This window comes from Nicotiana attenuata, unplaced genomic scaffold, assembly GCF_001879085.1.
Source record: "Nicotiana attenuata strain UT unplaced genomic scaffold, NIATTr2, whole genome shotgun sequence".
Taxonomy (NCBI): Eukaryota; Viridiplantae; Streptophyta; class Magnoliopsida; order Solanales; family Solanaceae; genus Nicotiana; species Nicotiana attenuata.
The window spans coordinates 173,388-193,243 of NW_017670401.1; the positions used below are offsets into that span (position 1 = coordinate 173,388).

The 19,856-nt window shown below is 36.2% G+C and overlaps 1 protein-coding gene across 1 annotated transcript; it reads left to right on the forward strand.

Annotated features, from left to right (window-relative positions):
• Nucleotides 1–2,706: 2,706 nt before the first annotated feature.
• Nucleotides 2,707–9,766, forward strand: LOC109238877 (beta-amylase 2, chloroplastic-like). Its single transcript, XM_019405362.1, has 8 exons — nucleotides 2,707–2,850; nucleotides 5,787–5,852; nucleotides 5,954–6,157; nucleotides 6,252–6,446; nucleotides 7,222–7,386; nucleotides 7,484–7,744; nucleotides 7,853–8,071; nucleotides 9,521–9,766. Exons 1-8 carry the CDS (start codon nucleotides 2,707–2,709, stop codon nucleotides 9,764–9,766), a joined length of 1,500 nt encoding a protein of 499 aa, XP_019260907.1.
• Nucleotides 9,767–19,856: the final 10,090 nt, after the last annotated feature.

Genomic DNA, 19,856 nt, shown 5'->3' on the forward strand with positions numbered 1-19,856 from the left:
TGGTTTTGGTTTTGAATTTTAAAAACCGATCAAATTTGGTTTGGTTTTGGTTTTAATCAGAAAAAAACCGAACCAAACGGGTTATAGGAGTAGCTATTTCAAATTTATTATTACACCTATAAATATGTATATTGTTATACAAAGTTTCAAAAAATTTATGGTAAATGTTAATAGTTTGCACTTTTAATATAGTTATTTACCTTTACATTCTAGTTTGATTGGTAGTTTTCTTTTGTTTAGTGTAAGAATTCATTTCGTGTTAAAAATAACATATTTTTAATTGAGTCCTTAAATTATTCATCACAATTTGATTCAATTATCATCAATATATCTTGGTAAATAATAGATTTCTCGAAGGGCAATTGATTTGATAGTGTTACATTGAAAATGTGGTCGCCGGAATATGTGTTTGGTAGTGTATGTCTTATATTTAAGAAAAAACCGACAAATAACCGAAAAAACCGAATCGAGAAAAACCGACTTAATTGATTTGGTTTGGTTCTAATATTTGAAAAACCGACTTACTTGGTTTAGTTGCTTTTTAGGGAAAAACCGATCCAAACCGAACCATGAACACCCCTAGTTGCAGTATTGGAAAATAGGCAATTAGCTTCAAATTTGAAGAGGGGGTGGGGGTGGGGGTAGGGGGATATGTGGCTTTTATTTGTAAGAAGAGAATTTTGAGGTCATAATTTTCTAAAGCCAAGGATGTATGAATTCTATTTCTTGCCCCAAGGCCTTTCATTTAGTTTAAGGCTACTCCAAGTTAACATTGCTTGCAACAACTTTATGCCACATTGCCACTGTTTCTATATCTCATCATCCTCGTTATCTATAGAGAGCTTGTTATTTTGCTTAAACTTGGTCTTGGAGTACTCGTAATACTATTTTTGTGTCTGCTTTGTATTTCAGTGAATGCCGCTCCATAAATGAAAAACCATCTATGTATCCTCGGGCCAAAGGTATCTTACATGCCCTCAATTATTAAGCGACTTTATTAAAGGTTGTATTCTTGAAGTACATTCTAAAAAGGAAAAAATGGCTTATTAGACAAGTTTACCATTTGATTGAATGGGATCAATGTTCATCCAATTTTATGAACTTTAAGATATGTAATTTGTGGGTTTTGGTTATTGGTGTTATTTTACCTTATCTAATTCGATTGCAATGATAAAATATATGACACAAACATTTTGATTGGTGTACCAACCAATTTAATGGTGATTTTTGTTAAGCAAAATCCAAAAAGGTGAAATTAAACACACACACACATGGATATACAAAAAAGTACGCTGGGTGTTGGATGTGTCCGAGGCGTAAGTCCCGACGTCCGAGATATGAATCTTACGGAACAAAGCAACACACGCATAAGCCCAGAGACGTTTTACGAGTGTTTCGTCCCAGAACGAGTTCTAATTCTACCTTTTAAAACTGTACTCCTAAGCAGGGGCGGAGCTACCCTTGTCCGAAGGGTGTCAGCCGACACCCCTTCGCCGGAAAATAACACCGTGTAGATAGGTATTTTTTTTTTTAAAATTGAATATATACAAGGGGTTGATAACCCTTGACACAAGGCAAATTCCTAGTGCAATGGTCAAGGTGTGTCAAAAGTTACTGAAGGTCGCAAGTTACATTCCGGATTGTAGCATAATTTTTTTGATTTTGACACCCCTTTGTATAAATTCTGACTCCGCTACTGCTCCTAAGTGATCGATTAGAGTTAATTAAATACTCAAAAAAAAAAAAAAAAAAAACAATTGCTCCAAATAAAAGGGCTCGTTGACGGGGCAGAGATGGAGAGGAAAAGCGAAAAGAGATTATTTTGCCGAAAAGGTGAAAATGAAATCCTCAGCACCAGGTGTCTGCCAACAAAGGACGAAGACGACAGTCAAGGGGCAGGAAATTAAAACCTAATCGTTGATCATCTCAACTCAACGGCTGCGATGCGTCTATGGCAGCTGTTGGCCTACGCCTGCAGACTTATATTTTGTGTATTGTGCGTGCGTGGGCTGCGCATTAAATTGGCTCATCAATTATTATTTTTAACGATTTTATTAGAACACTCCACTTTAAGTATAATTTTAACCCTTTTTTTGGTCCATAATAATAATTTTTTTAGGTATCAAGAAATAATTAATTCTTTTTTGTAAAATTGCTCTTAGAGTAAAGAGCCTAGGAGTAATTATTATATTTTCAATAAGCAAATTAAGGTTTATATGATCATTTTTATTGCTAATTACTACTACTAAAATGTGAGTGAATTCCATAATATATGTAAAAATAGTCCAAAAATCAGTTAAAGTGAACCGGATAAAATATGTATTTTAATTAATTCAAGCTTTATTAGACAAGTTTACCATTTAAATTAAAAGACTAAGTAATTAATTTATTGCACGGTAAAATATACAACGACTCAAACATTTGTGTAAAATAATGTACTAATAATAAATTTAAATAAGCAACATACAAAAATAAATATTAGAAGTAAAGACAAAAAGTGCTCCTCCGCAACTGATAACGTCCATTTTGATCAGTGGCAGTGTCATTTTGATCCGACTTCTTTCTGTACACTGTCATTTTGCCTTTTCCTCCATATTCTTACCTTCTTCCATTTTCTCTTCAAGCTTCCATTTTACAGTGCCATAGTCATCCATGGCTTCCATTTTCTCTTCAAGTAGCTTTCACCTTGGTTTTAAGACCAAAAAAATGGCATGCAGCTACAGGATTGATAGTACTTGTGCATCTACTCAGTTCCCGGCATCTACTCAGTTCCCGCGGTTTTCGCTCCGCCGCGATGGTCCAATGGACTCCCCACTCAGAATGTTTGCTGCCAACCGAGCTTATTCTGATGTAGTTCTTTCTTTCCCTTTCAAGTGTGTGTGTTTGTGTGTTGTGTGTTTTTTTTTATTTGTGTGTGTCTGTGTATGCGAGGGGAGTGCTTTCCCAATCTTCAAATCCTTAATATAAAAAGAAACCCACGAGTGAAACTATAGAATTACTAACTAATTAGGAGTGGTGAAACACCATAAATATAAGATGGACAAAGTAGAAGGGTTTGTCAACTAAGGGAAGGTTCCTTTCCTCTCTTTATTTATCTATGAGCTCGTGTGAGCGTTCTAGAGATGCTTTCGGTAAGGGAAGGTGATTGGAAGCCGTAAGTCCAAGTTTTGTTAACCGTATTCATGAGTTGATTATTGGGATACTCTTTATGACATGGAGTTCTGGATTTGTTGTTTATATCATATGAGCGTCGTGTGTTGGTTGTAGTTATGTGAAGAAGGAAGGGTGTGGTGAAACACCTTAGATATAAGGGCTTTCCAAGCTTGTCGCTAGTCAAATGTGTGCTATATATATTGCTCATGTGGCCTGAGCAGCTTGTTGTGTGTAGCTGCTAATGTTAGCTTTAATTTATTATTCGCTGCGCTTTTAGATCTACAACTTGATGGAAGGATTAACTCTTCCAATTGTTTAAGTCAAGAATTGAGGTATATATATAAGGCTAAATCCTCTTATTTGCCGCTATGGCATGACCTCCAAGTCTTATGTTTCTCTTGTATGACTTAAGGGTCCTAGATGATAAAAGTATATCGGGACGCTTTGTTCTTGAACATCAGGATTATATGCACTTCTTTCAGATATTCATGCTCCTACTCAGGTCACCTTTTGTAGTGTATAGTTCCTCTACTCGAGATGAATCATGTCGAGTCTTCATGTTAATTGCATTATTAGCACGAGCTTTTCATAGGTATTGCACCCACATGATTGTCGAGTCTTCCTTAGATAGCATGCCCCTATTGTGTTGAGCTTTCCATAAGTGTTGTGCTCTTCTTGTTGTCGAGCCTTATATGGAGATTATATTCCTTCTATTGTGGAGCTTTGTATATTACTTATGCCACCATCATGTCGAGCCTTCCATAGATATCATGGTCCCGTTGTTATCAAGCCCCTTTCAGATAGTATGCTCCTCTTGTGGTTAAGCTTTGTGTATGTGTTGTGTCCCGGTCATGTTGAGCTTTTCATAAGCTAGTATGCTCCCACATGTTAAGCTGAGCCGTGGAGCATCTGACTATTGCGCTTTGGCACCATCATGGATGGGTCGCTAGAGAGTACATGGCTCGGATAAAAAAACCGGGTCGAAGGACTCGAGTTGGTTAAAACTACTCCTAGAATAACTGGTATTAACACTGAGATGAAAAGAGGGGTAGGCCAAGAAATGGAAACAGTTCTTGTGGCAGAAGAAGAAGAAGAAGAAGAAGAAGAAGTTGGGATTGACTTGGGCATGGCTAGTGTGACTGCAAGTTGATAGCAGATTTGCTCAGTTATGCAAGCAGATTAGGATTAACATTGAGAAATAATTAACAATATACACAGTTCATCAGCAATCTGAGAGTATTAGTTGACTCTTCCTAGTTGGTAGCACTTAGCTTTCCTATATCATTATTATACTTCATTTGTTTCGACCAATGTAGTATATTTTACTAAACATCTGAGTCTACGTTAATACTTTTAGGAACATGAACATCCATGCTATGCGCTCAGGATTATGCACTTCTTTCATATATTCATGCTCCTAGTTTTGAGCTCTCAGGTCACAAACCTTTTATACTGTATAGTTCCTCTACTCGAGATGAATCATATCAAAGTCTTCATGTTATTCACATTATGAGCACAAACTTTTCATAGATGCTGTACTCACATGATTGTTGAGTCATCCTTAGATAGCATGCCCCTATTGTGTTGAGCTTTCCATGAGTGTTGTGCTCTTCCTGTTGTCGAGCCTTATATAGAGATTATATTCCTTCTATTGTGGAGCTTTGTATAGTTATTACGTGTCGAGCCTTCCATGGATATCATGCTCCCATTGTTACCGAGCCCCTTTCAGGTAGTATGCTCCTCTTGTGGTTAAGCTTTGTGTAGGTGTTGTGTGCCTGTCATGTTGAGCTTTTCATAAGCTAGTATGCTCCCACGTGTTAAGCATTTCATTTAAAGTATGCTCCTATTTGAGATGATGGAGGTCCAAGTAATAGCATGGCCACATTGCATAGAAGACTGAGAACCTGTAGAATTACTAACTAATGCACCTCTATGACTTGATCCAAGTAATACCATGACCAGCCACCTCTATTTTGAGGAAAAGAGCTGAGTAAGAAGTGTTGAGAGGTTGAGCAGCCATGAGCACGAAACAAGAAAGGAAATGTAGGAGCAGAGTCTAGAACAAGCCAACAACATTGTAATGTGATAGCAGATTGACAATAGAAGGATATAGATTTACTTGCTGCATTTAATTAGTATGAGACAACAATACTGAAGAAGCAGAGTTGATGAAATAGAAATAATAAAAGGGCAGATATGATTAATGAATTATATTTGGTGATAAAGTATATGACGGAAGCAGGAACCAATATGGAGAATGGAGAAACAAGGGAAGTGGTTGGCCAGATAATTTATATAAGGGATGTCGAATGCTATCTGATACCATGTTAATAAACAATCTTTACACCTTCTACATTGCTATTTATAAGATGATACCGAGTACAATAACTTGGTTAAATTGTGTTTGTCATAATAATCTACCTCTACAATGAGATAACAATAACACTCCTACTCCTTATCTAATTACACCGAGATAGAGCCGATAACAGACTTCTATTCTTTATCTAATTACTAGATAAACTATTATAATACATTAACAGTAGTTCAATTCATTGTTGAATGTTTATTTGTTTCTTTTTTTTTAGGATCACTCTTCAGTTTGCTTGACTATAGCTTTTTTGTTCTATCCACAGGCTGCTGATTCTGCTCCAGAGTTAGATGACAAGACCCCTTACATTCCCATATATGTCATGCTACCTGTGAGTTGTTATTGCCGTAGCCCTCTCTTTGAATCATATCTTGATATTAAATCTTTCAAATTATCTAGAAACAACTAACCATTTTTACTTTGACTTGACAGTTGGGCATCATAAACATGGAAGGTGAGTTAGTGGATGCCGACAATCTCTTCAACCAACTAAAAATGTTGAAATCATGCAATGTTGATGGCGTCATGGTCGACTGCTGGTGGGGGATCGTCGAGAGGCGTGCTCCTAAGGAATACAATTGGAGTGGCTACAAAAAGCTTTTTGATATTGTTCGAGATCTTGGTCTTAAACTACAGGTTTAGCTTTTTATGTTCCGGGTTCTATGCTTTTGTATTCTTGTCAGTGATTAAAACTTCACTCGGTGGTCTTACATTCTAAGAAAAAATTCAGGTGGTTATGTCCTTCCATGAGTGTGGAGGCAATGTGGGAGACGATGTTCATATTCCCATTCCTCAATGGGTTCAAGAAATTGGTTACGAGAACCCTGACATATATTTTACGGATAAAGAAGGGCGAAGAAACCATGAGTGCCTTTCTTGGGGTATTGATGAAGAAATGGTCTTAAATGGGAGAACCCCACTGGAGGTAATCCATTTACAATTGCACGATTCTTGGTGTTCAATTCATAAATTTCATGAGGGGGAGGGGACGAAATCTCCTGTCTGATGAAGAGGCATGTAATTTGAGTGGTTTGAGATAAGAATTAACAATTTTTAGTCCATAATGCCTTTCTATAGTTGGCATTAATCTCTTTTCTATACTTATTTAAGAGTAATCATATTTTCAGATGGTTTCTTTTACCAAATCCTCATTTACCATATAAAGAAATCAGCTAAGACTAATAGTAATATTGGCCTCGCAGAGTTCTCTGTATCTTCTCAAATGCATAAAATTATGAACGTTAGCTCATTTATAGGTGCACTATCAACTAGAATCCTAAAATAATAAGACTGGAAATTATGTATATACAACCTTCTTTGAACTGCTGGAACAAATGCAAGATTTTAGCTTTTGTAACCACCTTCTTGTTTGCGGCATTGAATTGTTTCTTAGCTATTTCTTTTCAGCAGTCAAGTCATACATTTACTACTACTGAAGCATACATTTAGAATGCAGCATTCAATGTAATAGCAGTTGTTTTCCTCCATCACTCTTATTATAGTCAATCCATACATTGCCTTGACAGAAGGTTCTGAAACTAATACTATGTTACCTTTGCATCACTCTTATTATAGTGTAATAGAGGTTGTTACCTTTGCACCACTTGGTAACACTATCACTAACTTGAAAAATTGTTCGCACTCCAAAAACAAATGATGTTTCATGGTGTATCATTCTAATTATTAATCTGCTCATACAGGTTTACTCTGATTATATGAGAAGCTTCCGCCTCGAATTCGATGACTTCTTTGCTAGACGAGTTATCTCAGAAATAGAGATCGGACTTGGTCCTTGTGGAGAACTCCGATACCCATCGTATCCGGCAAAATTCGGGTGGGAGTATCCCGGAATTGGTGGATTTCAGGTAGCTTTAACCATTTAGATGGTGAAACAGTTACTTATCTGCTCTTATAGTCTAGCTTAATATATTATTGATCTTGTATAACTAACATTCGTAACAGTGCTACGACAAGTACTTGATCAAGAGTCTCCAAGAGGCAGCAGAGGCATGGGGAAATTCAGCTTGTGGTAAAGCACCCGAAAATGCAGGTTCTTATAATTCAACACCACAAGAAACTGGGTTTTTTTGTGATTTTGGAGAGTACAATGGATTTTATGGTAGGTTCTTCTTGCTTTGGTACTCGCAAGTTTTAATCGATCATGGCGATCGAGTACTTGGCTTGGCGGCTTTGGCATTTAAGGGCACTCCGATAGCAGCAAAGGTAGGAAAATGTAAATGATGTTCCTTTAAATACTAGACATATTCATGGCATTATGAATTGCTTATTTAAATTGATTTTGGTTCCTGGTGCACTCTGATTGATGTGCAGATATCAGGAATCCATTGGTGGTACAACACTAAAAGCCATGCAGCTGAACTAACAGCTGGCTTTTACAACATTGGCAGTTTCAATTGCTATGCTGCAATTGTGTCAATGTTAAAGAAGCATGAGGCAGCTTTGAATTTCACATGTCTGGAACTGCGCACGGTTGATCAGGAACAGGAATTTCCAAAAGCATTATCTGACCCGGAAGGATTAGTTTGGGAGGTAAATGTTATTCTCTGATGTAAATGAATTATGCAAAGCTCAAACATTCTCAACCCTTTACATTTTGCAAAAAGTGTTAGTAAATATATGCTTGTGCTTATGCGATGAACAAGTTATTCTAAATTGTTTTCTTTGTTTGATCCTGAATGAAGGAAAACCCCACCTGCCAATTCGCACATGACCTCTAGCTTCCTTAGGTAAATCAGCTTCATTTAGGTGAACGTTGGGTGGTCCAAAGAGTGACGCCTTTTAGCTAAACAGTCAATAAACCCTGTTAGCCTCCTTATAACACTGGTTGAGAGTTTTATATCAAAATTACTGCTCAACTCCTTGATCTTGGTTAGCACTGTTTGAATTTGCCAGAAGGCTACTGTCATCAGCATTCAGCTTAGAGACAGGGTATTTAGCTCTCCCATAGGTCTTTGGTGACCTATTTCCTTAGCTGAATCCTTTGAGTTCTGGTACAAATCTGAGTCCAATTCTGTTGCCACTCAATCTCTGGAAGCCATTGCTGTAAGATGTGCACCATTGTATCAAAAACCTGGAATTTGAGCTCCCCATAGTACTCGCACACTTGGTAGAACATGTGTGTACCCATAATTTCCAGGAGACTAGAAGAATAAATTACCCTCCACATCTCATTCTTGTGTTCCTGTGACCACCATTTAATAACTTGATGTCTACGTGTAAGTGCAGTACCCTGTACTCCCAAAGGAGAATAAAAGTGCGACCACACTTTCTTAGCCCTCTCTCCGGTCAGAAGAATAAATTCTTATGATTCACCGCCTATAGTATTATAACACTAGCATTTTGAAGAAAAAGCGTATCCCGTATTTGTTAGCTTATCATCGATAGGTAGGTCATTTTTCATAGCTGTCCGAAACATAAATGATTTGAAGGGAATTCGTCAGTGCCAAATCATCTTGCTTGTGAAAGAAGGGCCTCTGAGTTGTCTGATCATCTTCCAAGCAGAAGAGCAGGTAAAATTAGTAACCTGCCTGAGTATTGGCCATCAGGGGTATTAACATCATGGATCAGTACTTCAAATACCTTTGACAGAAAATTAGTTGATAGAGAGTCTGTTGTGGTATTTCCTGATCCCAGCTGTCGTCTTTAATGAACTGTGATGCCGTTGCTTTGTTCGGCACAATACCATCAGGTATCATATTTGCAATTGCTCCGCAGCCTGTTTGATTGTCCCACCAAAAGGATACTTCTCTTTGTTTATTCTCCATAGCAAATGCTGCTATGCCTCATACTTGTTTTCAAACATTTTCTTCCACATATGCGAGTGGCCTCCTTCCAATTACCTTGGAACTGAATGTGATCCCCGACAATATCTAGCTTTTAGAAAATCACCCCACAGATTGTTTCTTTATATTATTTAAGGATTGACCATTACATCGCTATCGTTGCATTGCTGATCTCCCCTATTCTTCTGAATCACAGGTGCTAAATGCTGCATGGGAAGTCAAGATACCAGTTGCGGGTGAGAATGCACTGCCGTGTTACTATAGGGAAGGTTACGATAAGATTTTGCAAATTGCCAAGCCTATGAATGATCCATTTGGCAGACACTTATGTGCATTTACCTACCTCAGGCTCAGCCCAACTCTACTGGAGAAACACAACTTCATAGAGTTTGAAAGATTTGTACAAAAGATGCATGGTAAAGTCATTCCCCCTATCAATTAGATGCATTGAGGATTTTCAGAAATTTCCATGATTGACAAAGGACTCATTCTTGTTTGTAGGTGTACAACGTTGAACTAAAGTCCTTTTTATGGAATGCAGTAGAAGATGTTAGAAAAGAAAACATTATGGCTTAACTGGCTTGTATATTTTTGGTAAACAGAAAGAAAAACTGGTTGATGAGTACTAGCTAGTTCCTTTAGCCTCTTGAAGTGCAATGGGATGCTAAATTGAAAACATGAAAGTTTAGCTGATCAAAAATTAGACTGACCTCTGTTGAGCAATTATGTTCTTGCTTCACATTGCATGTTTGAATTATCTTTTCATTTGGTTATTCTTTCGATGCCTTTTTTAACTTGAGATTGACTCCTACTCCCCATCTCCTTTTTGAATCTTTTATGCATGTGTTTGTTTCTATGAGCGCAATTCATTATTAGTGTCTACAATTAAGGGATTTAATTATACCTTTTTCCTTTTCATTCTCTCCTCTTTCCCCTTTTCTCTCTAATCTTTCACCCACACTCCAAATCTTTTTGGTTCCTCTTTCTTTCCTTCTTCGATGCCTAATTACAGTAAGTTTCATGAGAAGGAACTGGATCCAACAAATTCGAATCAGTCAATTTATTTGTTAAGAAACCCTTAACACATTGCTCCTTTCCATTGATACGTAAGTTCATTCAAAAAATAAAAAATGAACAAATAGGCTCTAAAACAAAACTTTCATTGTTCCAATGTATTTTCAGTTCTTTGCATATTTTGCCACCAAATTATATGCCTTTGTGTTGTTTATACAACATTCTTTTTTGGCAGAATAGCCTAGTAGACACTTTTACTTGTTCGCATTTGTCATCCCGGTCCCTATATTCAATGAAGTTTCATCCAGACACTTATAATTGTTCAAAGTCGATATTTTAAACCCCTCTGACCATTGACCGATCATATGTGGCAGCTTGATGGCTGAGTTGTACATGATGCGTATATTTCACGCGTATAAGGAGCGTGAATATAATAAATTTAGTTTAAAAATGATTAAAATAAGAAGAAAAAGAAAAAAGAAATTAAAAACAAAAAATATACTACTCCACGTTTCTTTTCGTTTTCACCCCACCCCTGCCTTTTTTTTCTTTATCCCTCTCCCCTTTTCGTTCTTCTCCCGATTCCTACCCTATTTCTTTTTCTTCCCTTCTTATTCTTCCCCAACCCCAGCTCCTGCCCCTGCCCCTGCCCTGGCCCAATTTCTTTTTTTTTTCTTTTTTTAAATATTTTTGATAGATCTCACTTCGTTGCATGATCTAGGTAATTATCTATTTGTCATTGTTTGTTTGCTTTGAGAATGTTTGTTTTCAATACAAAATCTTTAATTTGATTGATAGACATTTTTGTTTTTCATTATACTTGTATGGATAAAATTAAATATGATGGAGGTTAATACTAAGAATGGATGGGAAGTGATGAAAGAAGGAATAAAGATGGACGAAAATGACAAAAAAAGTGACGGAGTTGGGTTGCTATTATGGTTGGCAAGGTGGGTTTTGAAAAGGAAAAAAAAAGGTGAAGATAAAGTATTTAGGTAGAGGTAGAATAAAGTACTTGGGAATCAAAGTGTGTTCATAGTGTTTTTTGCTGGCCAAGAAATTTTCACATGATGACAGTGATGACAGTGATAGCATTAGGAGAAGTGGATGGTGAAGAAGAAAGAGGAAAAAAACAAAAAGTTAAAAAAAAAAAGAAGAAAGAGAGAAGGTTATTTCTTTTTCATGTAAATTAAAAAGAAAATGTGATGTAGCATAATTTTATCTGACGTGGATTCTAGCATCATGCGATTGAGAGTCACGCAGCGTTAGAGGGGTTTAAAATATTGCTTTTGAACAAATATAAGTGCCTAGATGAAACTTCGTTGAATATAGGGACCAGGATGACAAATGGCAACAAGTACAAGTGTCTAGCAGGCTATTCTGCCTTCTTTTTTTAATGCTCAACAAAAGGAACATTGCTCATCTTTTGGTTCAATAACAAATATTTACGGTGAAGTCTCAAGTTCACATCTCAATGAGCAAAATACATGAAGTGATTTTTGCCTTCTATTTAAGCCTTCATACGTAATGTTACTTGGTTCTGTGTTGGTGGGAAATAACATATACTAATAAAATAGTCTAGGTGCACGTAGGATGATTCAAACACCACTAACATACACCACTATTATAAAGGAAAAAAAAATACTTATCTATTTGGTGAATAACAAAGAATTTACTGTGAAGTCTCAAGTTCATATCTCAATGGAAGCAAAAACATGAGATGCTTTTTTCCTTTTGTTTAAGCCTTAGTGTACAACGTTATTTGATATTTGTATTGATGGGATGTAGCATATGCTAATAGAATAGTTAACAAATAAATTGACTGATTCGAATTTGTTGGATCCAGTTCCTACACCAAGCAATGCCCTTTCTGTTTTGTCTTTAATTAATAGCATCGATTTCAAAGTTCAATAGGAAACATATTAGAGAGATTGAGACGTCACATGCATTCCCGCCAACTTCCAATTGTCTCAATGATGTGCAAATATGATGGTGAAATTGGGATAGTAGTGGTCCATATGTTAATTTCAATGTCGACAAAATTGTGATAAACTCGGAGTCAAGTTACGACGCATTACTTTCAGCCATTACAGAGCATATATCAGTTGATATATAATTACAACTTTCATACATTATTTCTGCCCAGTTATATACAACTTCAATATCATACCACTTAAATATAAATTTTATACAATATGTCTTTTGTATATTTTGTATCTGATTTATATATAGTAAAAACAAATTTCATACAACTAATTATATATTATACAACTTATGTACAACTTTCATATATTATTTCTACCCAGTACTATACAACTACAATGTCATACCTCTTAAATACAAATTTTATACAATATGTCTTTTGTATATTTTGTATCTGATTTATACATAGTAAAAACAAATTTCTTACAACTAATTATATATTATACAACTTATCTATAATTTATCTACAACTTTCATACACTATTTCTATCCAGTTATATACAACTACAATATCATACAACTTAAATATAATTTTTATACAATATTGTTCAACTTTCATGCAATATTTAAATAAAAAATATATATAAACAAAAGAATAAAAAATTTCGACAATTTTACTATAACTTTACTACAATTTCTGCAGTATAATGTATGTCATGTCTTCTTCTTCAACCAAAATCAAGTCTAATCTTCACCAAAACACCCTTAAAATTGAGATATAAATTTCATACCATATTGCTAATTGTTTGTAACAACACCCAATCCAAACTGTTGGATATAAGGTATGGGTCGTGGGTCGCCCATGTGGACTGACCCGACCCGTTTTAAAAGAGATAAAAGTTAAGGAGGTTACACATAGGTTTTATTACTCCTAAAAACCACCGCACGTTATTTTGAGAAACGTGTGAACGTGGAGTGGTGGTTTTCATTGGTAGTTTCCTCTATTCCTCTTCTATATCTGTTCTACAGAAGAACTATTAGAGAGAGCGTATGAAAACTCTTTTCTTCTCCCAACAAGATCACATACAAAAGAAAGGAATGCTTTTAGTTTGTGAATTAAGCTTTGTTTCCTGGTGATTCAAAGTTTGACCTGAGGCAATTTTTTGGTGGTGAGTTCAACGATTTCCGCTGCATCAATAAGGTACATAATTCGTTGTTCTCGCCCCTCGTTAATATATCTAACACAAACAAATAATGGTTTTTGAAACCCAAATTCGAATTCAAAGCTTCAAAGCTTTTTAATGGCTGTCAATGGTGGAATTGGTGCTCTCTTTTCCTTTGCTTTACATTACTGAAATTAGGGATTGAGAGATAGAGGGAGACATAGAGAGAATTCCCAATTATTTGCAACAACACCCAATTCAAACAAATAATATTTTTGAAAACCCAAATTCGAATTCAAAGCTTCAAAGCTTTTTAATGGCTGTCAATGATGAAATTGTTGCTCTCTTTTTCTTTGTTCTACATTACTGGAATTAGGGATTGAGAGATAAAGAGAGAGAGAGAGAGAGAGAGAGAGAGAGAGAGAGAGAGAGAGAGAGAGAGAGAGAGAGAGAGAGAGAGAGAGAGAATAAAGATGGGAAATAATTAATTCCTAATATAAAGGGATACTCATTTAATTGCTAGAGTGTATATAATTGGTAAATTTGTATATATGAGGTAATTAAATTAGCACTTGAGTAGCGAGGGTAATAAAGTTTATAATAGTGTATAGGTATGTAAAAATCCATTGTCGTAATTATGAATTAACTAGTTAATAAGAGCAATCTTACATCGACAAGTTCACAAAATGATTTTCTTTGTAAATTAATCAAGAGATGAAGAGATAAAATTGTCATAAAACTAAAAAAATTAAAAAGAAATACAAGGTGGGATATTTGTGCAAAAAAATTAGAAAAATGAACGTATAAGTAAAAATACAAAATGAAAAAATAAAATAAAAAATTAAATCCAACTAAAATCATTGAATACATACATATCTGCAGTCTATATTATAGGGTTTGACTCAAAAGATATTGGAACCCTTTGGAACAAATCAATCAAAGATGAAAGGGTAAATCTTAGCTAAATATAATAATCTCTAGAACGAAAGATAGATAGAGTTAAGAATTCTTTACCGATCTAATTTAATAGAATCCCCTTTTTGAAATCTTCTCGTTCGTCAGTAGTATTACGGCCAAGAATCGACAGACCCTTTTACAAGGTTACTGTCCTCTATATATACAAAGAGCGAAACCCTTCTAAGCTGTAAAAGACAAATTACAAGAAATATTCGAGAGAATATTCCTAATGTCCCCTAATGGGCCTACACTATTACAAGGGCCGTGCAGTCTCTTGTTTGCCTTAAGGTCGTCTCCCTCAGGACATCGAGTCAAGGAGACCCCGTCATTCGTCGTACTCGTCGTTAGTCGTGATTGGTCAAATTTGGACCCATACAAGGGTTTCTCGAAGAACAATCTCTCAATTGGGCAGGGAAGTGAGTTTTTGGCCACAAGCAACAGTCCACTCTTAGTAATTCCACCACATCCCCGATACATCCTCATTTTCAGCAGTCCACTTTTGGCGATGCAGTGATTGTGAAGTATCTTGAAGCCAAGAAGAAGAAAGCGAGTCTGAAAAGGTTCATTGGAATGAATAAGCATGCTAGATGTGTCTTTAGATTAAGAAGATTTATAAACATGAATTTGTATTCTTTTATTACACATGTAATATGCTTTGGCCAAACTTCTCCTAGAACTAAAAGTATTTTTTTCTCAACCTTGAGGTGTTTGTCCAGTAAAACGGAGAAGAAAAAAAAGTGTTTCGACAAGTTTTCGGGAGAAAATGTACTTTTGGATAAAAGCAGAAATAATTTTGAGAAACAGAATAAAGTAGCTTCTCCCGAGAAGCATAAGCAGTTTTGAATTTTCTTCCTACCAAATATATCCTTAGCAAAATATTGTATATACCAAAATAACCTTACTTAGTTTACACTACTAAATAGTATATAATAACTTTTGGGGTGAATTTTAATATTTGTTAATTTTTTTGATATATATAAATCGCCTTAAAAGAATAAAATACTTTTCAATTTTATTCTTATATTTTAATTAAATAAAATAAAAGACTTAATTATTATCTTTAATAATAAATATTTGTGATTATTTATCCAATTATATTAACGATTAGGAATTGAACTTTGGAACTTCAGAGCTTTAGCTACTTCTAGAATGTGTCTATGTTTCCTCTTTACCACCCTATTCTATTGAGGTGTGTAGGGACAAGTACTCTGATGAACAATTCCTAATGAAGAAAATAGTTCATTGCAATTGGAGTTGAAGAATTCAGTCCCATTGTCAGATCTCAATGTCTTAATAGTTACTCCAAACTGATTTTTGACCATTGAAAAGAAATTCTTCAAGACAACTATTACTTCACTCTTTGATTACAACAAACATATCCAAGTAAATCTACTGTAATCATCTACCACTGTAATAAAGTATTGCTTCCTGTCATGAGTAGGTACCCTATGAGGTCCCCATACATCTACATGAATAAGCTGGAAACTACTAACAGTATTATTACTACTGGATGGAAATTTGAGCCTGTTTTGCTTAGCCAAGGGACATATATCACAGCTGTGTTGTACTTTGCTATCCATTGAGTTCTTCAATTGTTGAATATGCAGCATTGCTTTTGTTGAAGGATGCCCTAGTCTCATGTGCCAAAGAACTAAATTATTTGTATTGTTGGTAACCATTGTTGCTGTAGGCATTGATCTTCTTTGCAAAAGGTATAGTCCACAGGATTCCTTACCAATCCCCATCATCTTCCCATTGTAAAGATCCTGCAGCACATAGAAGTCAGGAAAGAACATTGCAACACAACATAGTTCCTTGGTTAATTTTAAAACTGATAATAAGTTGAACTTAAATTCAGGAACATGTAAAACATCCTTCAAGATTTGGTTGTCCAATATAGAAACATTTCCTGTATGAGTTATTTGACACTTACTCCCTGTTGGCACTTGCACTCCATTATCATTGTGTCCACTACAATCCTTAACATCATTCAAAATCTCCTAATGAAAGGTAATATGATGTGAGGCTCCTGAATCTAATATCTATTCACAGTCAAAAGCATTCGATAATAATGCATTTATACCTGCCATAAGTGAATGACAGTCAACTGTGTCTTATTTATTCAGAAGGTTCAACAACTGCTTGTATTGATCCTCTGTGAAGAAATTCCCTTGTGTGGATTGTGTGCTTGGTGCATTCTCTTTTTTTGTTGTAGCATCATTAGAATAAGGCTTGACTCCTTGTATTGGTGTTTTCTTCTTACTCTTAAAATCCGGAGGATATCTTATGATTTTGTAATAATTCTCCTTCAAGTGACCTTTATACCCACAAAAATCACAAATCAAGCCTGGCCTTTTTGCCTTAAATCCCTGATTGAATGTCTGATTCTTCCCAGCTAGCATAGTCAAAGCATCATTATTAGGCTCCCCAGCTCCAAGAGTTCTCTGACTCTCTTCCTGTATAACCAAGGCATATGCCTGATTAACTGTCAAAATAGGTGTTTTGAGTAACACCTGACTTCTCACATGACTATAGCTCTCATTAGACCAACTAGAAATTGTAGAAGTCTTAGATTTCTGAATTGTTCAATGAAAGGCCCCGTTTCCTCACAATCACATCTAGGTCCTGCCACTAACAAATCCATTTTATCCCATAGATCTTTCATTTTTGAGTAATAAATAGTGACTGAATCAGTACCTTGAGTTAACAACCCTATCATCTTCCATAGTTGATAAGTTTGAGTTAGATTCGATTTATCAAATCGTTCTTTGAATTCTCCCCAAACTTTTGACGCATTTGATGCATAGATGATACTAGGTTGCAATTCCACCGCTACTATTTTTCCGATCCACGACAACACTACAGCGTTACATCTCTCCCATTGATTTGCCAATTCACATTTGAAAGAGCTTTTTGTACAGGTTCCTTCTATAAAACCTAATTTGTTTTTCACCAACAATATCGTTCGCATAGCTCGACTCCACAATCCATAATTTTCTGGACCTGTGAGTTTTATGTCGATTAACGCTACACCAGGCGTGTCAGATTCTCTCAAGTACAAAGGATGATTGTGATAAATCCGAGAAATTTCAACCACTGGTTCTCCCATGGAAGCAACTTCAGCAATGGCTTCCTACTGGAATTTCGAAGAATTTTATCCTAAATTTAGATCGATCGCTCTGATACCATGATAGAATCTGATATCTAGTGTCATGAACTCAGATTCATACTCATGGAGCTAAGGAATTGAAGGATCAAGCTAGATTGTAGAGAGAGAAAGTAGAGAGAAGGAAGAGAAGAAGATCATTCTTTGTATTTACAAACTGAAGAACTAAAATGTATAGTGTTTAACTAATATAACCATTTTCACGGTGGTTAGTGGACGCATCATGTGAAATGACAAAAATACCCCCGCTTTCTATTCTTCACTATACACTAAACTACCCTTCTCTTAATACCTTACAGAGTCAAAAAGTGTAAGGTAATTTTCGTCCGCGAAAAAGTGTGCCATATAGATTTTATGAAATTGATTCCAACAGAGGGACATATCGGAGATTATGCTTTCTTACTGTTGAGTTAAAGAATTCTTGAAATACTTAAATCAACTAATAAATTAGTATTTGGAACATTTGCATGAACCAAAGTAATTCCACCAATTGATACATATTAACCATTTTTTTTATGCTTCTTGATTTTCTTAAAACGGCTAGCTAGAAAGAATCGAAACACACTGCTAATTGAAAATTTCCAATTTTTAGGTGGTTTGGACTTTTCAATTGTGTGATTGATGAGGTAGCAATATAATGTCACGACCCTAAACCGGACCCGGTCGTGATGGTGCCTATCGTGAAATAAGGCCACCGACACAAACTCCCAATCCGTTTAAACAGTTATAATAATTCAATTTAAGTCATTAATAGGTGATAAATCCCAAAATAAAGTGAAATAGAACAAACGCGAAAATAAACACAGCCCGACATCGGGGTATCACCAGTCATGAGCATCTAAAACATCCATCTAGGAGTACGAATAGTCTACACAGTCTAGTACAAGGAAAATAAAGATAGGAAGGAGAAACACTGGGCTGGGAACGCCGAGCAACTACCTAGTGAACTACGAACAGCCTGCTAGGAGCAATCAGCCCTCGCTAGCGGGACCCGAAGCTCTTGAATCTGCACACAGGGTGCAGGGAGTAATGTGAGTACGCCAACTCAGTGAGTAATAAAAGTAAAGGCAGCTGAGCGATAAGAAAATACGTAAAATACAGCAAAATGCAACAAAGAGGTAGTATAAAACCAGAACAATGCAATAAAACAGTAAAAGCTCATAGAAACACCTTAGTTCAGTAAAAACCTCTTTAAAACACCTTTAGCAGTTCAAACGAAAGAATGAAAAAAGGGAGAAAGGATAGAGACATAAATCAGCCCCTCGGGAAAAATACCAACAGAACCAGCCCCTCGGGCAATAACATGGAACAACATCAACCCCTTGGGCTATATCACATCTCACACTGAGTACCCGCTCTTACTGGGTATGTACATACTCCGGGAGGGGCCCTTTACGACCCAAGCGTAATGACAAGCCATCTCGTGGCATAACAGGCTCTCGACCTCATATCAAGACACCTTACAGCGTACAACTCAGGCCCTCGGCCTCATAATCATGAATCAGCACAATACCGCTGTGGCGCGCAGCCCGATCCTATAATAGCCTCACAACACAGGCTCTCGGCCCTTCCCAATCAGAAATCTCTAAAAGCCACTCGGACACAGTAAAATATGATGCTCAGCTCAAAATATCATTTAAGATGTCAAACAGAGTAAACATGGATGAGTTATGAAAACAGTGGAATATAGCATGCCTGAGTACAAATATAAAGTCAAAACAGTGAGGAATAATAGTAAAAATCCCTTAAGGGTCCAAAACAGTTGGCAGAGACCCAAATATAGCATTCAACCCAAAACATGATGATGGCAAACGATTTTCAATCAATTAGGCAATTAAACAGTCATACAGGATGGACTAAGTCACAATCCCCGACAGTTCACGACCCCACGCTCGTCATCTAGCGTGTGCGTCACCTTAAAGTAGCACAACAATGTGAAATTCGGGGTTTCATACCCTCAGGACAACATTTACAATCATTACTCACCTCTATCTGGTCCAAACTCTAGCCCGTGATGCCTTTGCCTCTCGAATCGGCCTCCGGATGCTCCAAATCTAACCAAAATCAGTACATAACTATCAAAATATGCTAAGGAAACAAAGCCCACTCGAACGTAATCAATTTACAACACAAATCCCGAAATTGAGCAAACCCAACCCCCGTGCCCACGTCTCAAAATTCGATAAAAATTACATCAATAGACTCCTTGTCTTCCCACGAGTTCATACATACCAAATACATAAAAATGTGACCATAATTGACCCCTCAAATCCCTAGATTTAGGTCTCCAATTTCTAAGCCCTAACTTC